Here is a 7685-nt window from a genome sequence, read left to right on the forward strand (position 1 = left end):
CCTCCCACTGAACAAATCACGCATTCGAACATTGATCGATTCCATCTCCTTGGGGTGCTGCCGACCTGAGTTCAGGGTCGTAGCCGAATAGTCTCGTCTAGCTTCTTGGCCTGTGTTCTATGGAAAAGTTTCTATTTCCTGCTTAAATCCGAAGAGATTTAATCTGTAGGAGCCCTTTTCATAGATCTGGCCACTTGTTTCATTTCCAAATATCACATGTATTCTCTTGAGATAAAAATAGTGCAAGATGATTAGTTAGGCTAGTTCATATGACAACATGCCCTGTGACGCCAGGGACCTAAAAATCTGTATGTGGTCTAGAAGTTAATATATATATATAAGCAGGGTCCGTGCTGGTGGACACACTTACGCACAGCAAGTGCTTTGCTCCTCTAAAACACCTCAAGAAGATCTCAAAGGTAAGCTGAACTGATCCCTCTGCATTTGGAATGAGAAGCTTAAAGCAAAATTTTCTTCTTTTCACAGAAACACAACCATCTGGAAATAAGGAAAATATTGTTTTATGTGAAGCTCTAGAGCAGCAAGGAGAGAGCTAACAAGATGAGCATTCTGAAAACATTCTTTACCTGAATAATAATTTGTTAAATGGTTTTTGGTTCTCTGCGCAATCCCAAGCAGCAGACCAGTTAGATCCGAGGGATTAACTGCAACTTCTTTCCCATCTTTTGGATCGAGATCTGAGAAGCAGCCCAAGCAAAGCTCCTGATCCACATCTGGGTCTCCTCAGATTAGTCCAAATTGTCCTCTTTCTCTTTCTTCATAGGCGCATGCCCAGAAAGAGAGAAAGGGGCTTCTAAATGAATGATTTCTGGATGGGCTCTAGTTGGACATTTCAGTGCTGGAGGGTGGTGGGAAAGGAGATAACAAAGGTGGGAAGGGACCGTTTCACCTTTGTACCCAAACTGGAGAGGAGTTTCACAGTGCCACAAGTTTTTCATGAAGTAGGAGGCCATTCTTTCCAGGTCCAGAAAGTGACTCTGAGCTACGGCAGCTTCTTCAATTCAATGCTGCAGTTAGTTTTTCACACTGTGAAGAAGCCAGGAAGCACAGGTCCTGGGAGGGTAACTCCTACTCAGAGTTGCTTTCAGAAAGATAGATAACTGGGTTCGCTTAAAGGGGAACCCGAAGAAGTAGGGATTAAATAGAGCCTAGTGAAAAATTTCTCTGATCAGAATCAGGGGCGAGGAAGAATTTTCTCCCTTTTCCAAGCACTGAATAAACTGCAATTCATTAGCAACAAGCCCTATGTGGGAGGTAGAGTGTGATAATTCCATTAAGTTATTTTTAATATAAGTAGTTTTTTTGATGAACTAAAAGATCTGTTAATTGACTTACTGGAAGGTTATAGCCTGTTACAGCTCTATAGCATTTGCCTGATTGATTTTGCAACTGCTCCAGGGATTGGGGTGTAGACAAAAAATACCTTTCCTGGGGCTTGGATGCTTTTAGGCCGTCAACTCCCTGATAAACCTTAGCTCTGCCAAACAAAACATCTCCACATATATCGTTCCTCACTCAGAATTCAGACCTGAACCACTGCATCTGTCACAGGCAGCTCTCACCCTCTGCTTTGTTTGCCTTTCAATGAATAATGCATCCTACGGCACACGTGCCATCTCGGCAGCTTCAAATCAAGCCTCCGCACACATTTGACGGGGGAAATGGCTTTCTCTTCATTTTGCGTTACAGCTCCACCATGGCTATGACGGATATCCTCTCTGCCAAAGACACTGAAGCTGCTCTGTCCAGTTGCAGAGGTGAGACTCTGACTCTCTGGCTGAAATACTTCTCTTTCTGGATACTCCTTGTATTTTCCTTTATGTAAGTTTCAGAGAGATTCATTTCTAAATTGTAACAGTTTAACATGCTTCCCTCAAATGGGTGCTTGTTGTCTCGATGGGCAATCATCAGTAAGGAATTTTAATTTAGTGAAGAACCGTCTTATGTACCACCTTCAACTCGCATCACCTATGCATCCAGCACCTCAATAATGCATAAAATAAGAAACCAAATGGATTCCAGACTCCGTATTTCCCTTTCGTAGCATTTGATGTAGTTATCACTTAATGAATATAGGTTGTGGACATGAAACCACATGTAAACCTTGTCCATGGTTGCAGGGACACGCAGATCCCAGCTCTCCCTCACTTCGATAACCTGTCAGTCAGTCGATTGTATTTATTGAACGCTTACTGTGTGCAGAGCACTGTACTAACCATTTGGGATAATACAACAATAAACAGACACATTCCCCTGACAATCTAACCTCTGAATCGCTGATGAAAAAGCTGAACTGCCAGGTCTCAGTTTCTTTCAGCTGCTGACAGCTTCAACTACAAAGCCTTCTTCTCTACTAATGTCTTGTCCAAAAAGACTCCCGACCAAGTCAAGAAAGTTTTTGGAATCTTTGACAGGGACAGGAGTGGTTTCACTGAGGAAGATGAGCTTCAGTAAGATACTTTATAGGTTGAAAAATAAATGACAAGGTTACAAATTCTTCACACTTCCAATAAGAATCTACCCCAGGGAGCCAAGGCAGAGAAACGGCTACCTTTCAGTCTTCTCTGCCTTGGAGACCATAAATTGCCAAGTATGTTGATAAAAATGTGAGCCTTCTAATTTGTTTTTTTTGCGCCTTTATAGCTGGGAGGCTGGCCTATAGAGCCAAAAATTGAAGGCAGGTTGGTCCTGCCAAATGCACAATAAAGAGCTTGCACAGTTGCCTGAGGAATTCAGGTCAAACACCTGCTCGAGATCATTTGGGCAAAAACATTCCTGGGGTATATGGTTATTTCCTTTTCAGTGATGCAGATAGGTGTGCCAACCCTCTGTGCTGGGTAGCCCTGATGTGAGAAAGTTCCTACCTGGAGAAGCAGCGCGGCTCAGTGGAAAAAACACGGGCTTGGGAGTCAGAGGTCATGGGTTCTAATCCCAGCTCTGCCACTTGTCAGCTGTGTGACTTTGGGCAAGTCACTTAACTTCTCTGGGCCTCAGTTACCTCATCTGTAATATGGGGATTAAGACTGTGAGCCCCACGTGGGACAACCTGATCACCTTGTATCCCTCCCCAGTGCTTAGAATAGTGCTTGGCACATAGTAAGCGCTTAAGAAATGCCATCATTATTATTATTATTATTATAGTAATCACTTAACAAATGCAATCATTATTATTATTTAAAAAAAGAAAAAGATCTGCATCTGAAAGGACAGAAACAGAGTCCTTTCTCTGTGCCCTGCTCCAGACTGTTCCTGCAGAATTTCTCCTTGAGTGCCAGAGTTCTGACAGCTGCTGAGACCAAGACCTTCCTCATAGCTGGTGACACTGATGGTGATGGCAAGGTTGGGGTGGATGGTGAGTTTCTCTACCTAGTCACCTGGAAAAATTCCCATAATCAATGGATGTGGGATCTAAGCTGAAAACCTAATGTCACCTTGAATACAAGGGTTTTTTTTTTTAAATAATAGTAGAAAGAGTATGGCCTACTGGAAAAAGCACAGGCCTGGGAATCGGGGGACTTGGGTTCTAATCCTAGTTCTGCCACTTGTCTGCTGTGTGACCTTGGACAAGTCCCTTAACTTCTCTGTGGCTCAATGAACAATGGGGATTGAGACTTGTGAGGTCCATGCAGGCAAAGGACTGTGTCCAACCTGATTAGCTTGTATCTACCCCAGCGCTTAGTACAGTGCCAGGCACATACTAGGCACTTAACAAATACCATTAAAAAAAAACAACTAGCAGCCTGGGAAAATGTCATACTCATTCCCACCCATAAATCATGTTTACACTAGCACCAGTGAACAGCAGTAGACTGAAGAAATATAGGGCCAGATCTAAGGGGTATATATTGCCATTTTGCTTAAAATCCTTACTTGTCTGCTGCTTGATTCCTCTTAGGGCTAGCCTAATCTCTTTCAGGACCTGGCCCCAAGGACTCTATGATACAACGCGAGGCTGATTTATTACACAAAGAATGTGGGGGTAGTTCTGCGGATAAGAGAGGCAGGAAAGGCTTTAACTAGATTTTGTCACTAAGCAGCCTATCCATAGACCATTGTATTTAGCTCTGATTACCTCTATCCCAAGATGTGTAATTTAAGCTACTCTGTGGTCCTCAAAGTATAGTGCTTGATTCCAAACGCACAATGAAGACCGCTGATGTTGAGGCTGTAGAACATGTGCCTTCAAAGAGCTCAAACCATGGACCTTAGATTATCCTGTCCCTCCTTCACAATATCCCAGGGAGCAAAGAATGGGATAGGGATGATTTTCCCATTTTAGTTTTGGGGAAACATAGGGATATAAGCCCTCTGTTACTGTCCCCTGGGTTGGTGGTACCCGGGGACCACCACAACTGGCAGAGTCCAGGTCCCAGCTCCACTGGGCACCAAGGTTCAGAGGAAATCCGATTATCCCACAGCAACCAGGTGCTTGGCCCAGAGCCGAGGGCCAGTCCGCCCCAGAACCAACCCTACGGAAGACAAGCAAGTTACGGCACTGGGGATCACCCTTTCCTTCCTCCCCCTGGCTACTGAAATACGGTAGAAAATGGAGAAGGCTCCAGCAGATGAAGACTTAAGGCATGTAATTGAGATGCCCAACGCCGGTGCTACACCTAGAAGCCCTCACTAACTCCTCCCGATCATGACTGCTCAAAAGGGCATTCTCTGGGGTGCAATGTTTTCAGGAGGGACAAGAGGAGTGGTAACATAGGGAAGGAGGTTCCATCCCAAGGCATTTCAAGGCGGCAGAAAACTACATGTCCACCTTGCGCAGGGGTGATCTTGCACATTCTGAGACATAGAGTTCAAGGGGAAAAAAAGGACTGCTTCTACATTTATACTTTTTCCTTCCCCTGGCATCAGTAATTTAATCTAGTCTGGCTAAAATCCATTTGCCCAGGAAAAATAATAGCTTATGCCATGCAAATGGCAGAAAAAAGATTTTTTTTTCCTACCAGCATCCACCTTAAGTTGACAAACAAGTATTTGGGAAGAAAATCAATAGCATATGGCTCTTACAAAACTTATTTCACTCTTTGGTAGATCCAGAACAGCCTGTGGCTATCTTTCTTGATTATGCGAATAACCCTGATCTTGAGGGAAGCCTGGGGTGAAATGGACAGGGAACACTTTGCATTTTAAAGGTGACAGAGGCACAAGTGCTCTAAGAAAATGGAGAGAAGAGGGCCAGGAAAGAAACATCTCCTGAGCCTTCCAAGTAGAAAGCAGGGCATCTGGCAGCATGTGTTTGGGATGATGGAGCTGAAAACTATGCTGGTCCAGCTAAACTGGGACAGGTGTCAACACTGTCCAGTACTTATGCTAATCTTAGCCAGACTTGGAGAGGAGAGGGTTATGCTGCTGCAGGAATGTGCTTTAGTAGCAGGTTTCGTGGCTTCAATGTACCAGCCCCAATTATGGCATTGTATTATATCATCATCAATTGTATTTATTGAGCGCTTACTGTGTGCAGAGCACTGTACTAAGCGCTTGGGAAGTACAAATTGGCAACATATAGAGACAGTCCCTGCCCAACAGTGTGCTTACAGTCTAAAAGGGGGAGACAGAGAACAAAACCAAACATACTAACAAAATAAAATAAATAGAATAGATATGTACAAGTAAAATAGAGTAATAAATATGTACAAACATATATACATATATATAAAACTCAGCAGACCCTTAACTACTTGGGATAGTTGGACTCCCTGAGCCAGAGGGGTTTGTCAGGGATGAAGATACCAAGGTCCACAGGAAAAGTCCAGAAAGGTCCCAGCCTCAAAACAACTGCAGGAGACAAGTCACTTAACTTCTCTGTGCCTCAGTTACCTCATCTGTAAAATGGGGATGAAGACCGTGAGCCCCCCGTGGGACAACCCGATCTCCTTGTACCCTCCCTAGTGCTTAGAACAGTGCTTTGCACATAGTAAGTGCTTAATAAATGCCATTATTATTATTATTTTGGCCTCAAATTATTCTAGCCATGTGGAAAAATCAGTCTCACAGCATCTGGAGAATTAAAGATTCTAAACCCCAATGGGAAACTCATTCAGCTGAACTACAGGATTTCTTAAATCTGATGGAAGTATATAGCTGCCCTTCCTCTTCAAAGATGAGGCTAAGCTTAGAGGGCAAGTCAACCAGCTGTTCGCAATTCTGCAGTTACCTCTGAGACAAAGCAAGATTCCCTAGGTAGAAAGTTGTTTTTGAGGAATGAACCAATCTAATTGTTCACACTGCAGCTTGAGTCAATAGAGACCTGATTTGGGAGGCTTTATTCACTCATACTGATCTTCAAATTTAGTGACGGACTTTTTCCCAGACCACAGAATCAAACTGAATAATTTGCTTTATTTATTCCTAGCAACAGCACTCTTGAGCAACTCTTGAACAACTCCCCAGAGTTATATACTGTACATACTGTTATATACTACAAAGTCCTTCAGGCTCTTCTGTATTTCTTTTTTGTCTCCCTAGAGATTGCAGAAGCTACTTTATATTTTTACTGTTTACACTCTTCTTCCTTTAACAGAATTCCAAATTCTGGTGAAGTCATAAAGAACATTAGACCAAAGACAACCTATTAACTGATTCTTCATATTGCCCTCCAATAATCACCTCCTTGCACTTAGCACACCTTTGTACATTTTTATATTGTCTCATAGCAGTGGCAAAATGACTATAACTACCAAAACAGAATTGTTTCAAGATCTTGCAGTGTACTGGGATTTTGGTCTATGTGATGCTTCGTTTTTCTAAAGAGACAGCTAGGGCTGTGTGACTGACCACTCACAATGTTAAACTTGTGGTTGGAAGAAAGAAAAAGCAATGAAAAAAGTTCTGCCAAGTAAACCTGGGTCTTCTTCCTTCTTTATCTCTAGCAGTTCCAGGCTTTAGATGGAAGCAGGCTGGCAATTCAATAGCCAAAGCATCTGCAGCACTTTGCTACTGAGGGTCTGCTGGAAATATGCCATTTAAATATTCCATTTTATTTTAAATCTGGGTGATGTAGGAGAAACAAGGTGCCTATAAACGTCATTATTTTTTCAACCCCAGGGCTATGCATCAAAAGAGAAAGTACAAAGATTTTTGCCCAGACTCTTGGGAAATGCCCACCTGGACTTCAAAGTTAGAAGCCAACAATAACCAACTCTTGGAGGTCCAAAAGAAATTACAGCCCTAATGCAATCTGGTTGGCATTTTTCATGTATTCGTTTTCTCACCCAAGTAGGGAACGCCTAAATCGAGTCACTAATAGAAAAACCCAATACCTGAACACACATGAAGGTCAGAAAAATGTGTGAGGGGAGTCCTTATCCAAAAAGTATTGGATTTTTTTTGTCCCCCAATCTGCTTCCTCACTGACCTCCCTGCTTTCACTCTCTCCCCATTCCAGTCCATACTTCACTCTGCTGCCCAGATCATTTTTCTAAAAAAAATTCTGCGAAGTCTCCGTACTCGGCAAAAACCTCCAGACATTGCCCAGCCACCTCCACAACAAACAGAAACTCCTTGCCAATGGCTTTAAGGTGTTAAACCACTTCTCCCTTTCCTACCTTAGTTTGCTGATCTCCTACTATAACCCAACCTGCATACTTTGCTCCTCTAATGTCAACTTACTCATTATACCTTGAACTCATCTATCTTGTCCCTGAAGACGAGAA

The 7685-nt window shown here is 42.9% G+C and overlaps 1 protein-coding gene across 1 annotated transcript; it reads left to right on the plus strand.

The window, feature by feature from the left end:
* The first annotated feature begins 1717 nt into the window (after window positions 1-1717).
* LOC119942728 (parvalbumin, thymic-like) lies at window positions 1718-6579 on the plus strand. The gene is made up of 4 exons (XM_038763641.1): window positions 1718-1778; window positions 2339-2471; window positions 3264-3373; window positions 6554-6579. Exons 1-4 carry the CDS (start codon window positions 1718-1720, stop codon window positions 6577-6579), a joined length of 330 nt encoding a protein of 109 aa, XP_038619569.1.
* Window positions 6580-7685: the final 1106 nt, after the last annotated feature.

The sequence above is a fragment of the Tachyglossus aculeatus genome, chromosome 21 (assembly GCF_015852505.1).
Source record: "Tachyglossus aculeatus isolate mTacAcu1 chromosome 21, mTacAcu1.pri, whole genome shotgun sequence".
Classification (NCBI taxonomy): domain Eukaryota; kingdom Metazoa; phylum Chordata; class Mammalia; order Monotremata; family Tachyglossidae; genus Tachyglossus; species Tachyglossus aculeatus.

Coding starts and splice junctions, on each gene's coding strand:
- LOC119942728 (XM_038763641.1), top strand. CDS start 1,718: ATGGCTATGACGGATATCCTCTCTGCCAAAGACACTGAAGCTGCTCTG. Junction 2,472..3,263: donor ACTGAGGAAGATGAGCTTCA/GTAAGATACTTT, acceptor GCCCTGCTCCAG/ACTGTTCCTGCAGAATTTCT. Junction 3,374..6,553: donor TGGCAAGGTTGGGGTGGATG/GTGAGTTTCTCT, acceptor TTCCTTTAACAG/AATTCCAAATTCTGGTGAAG.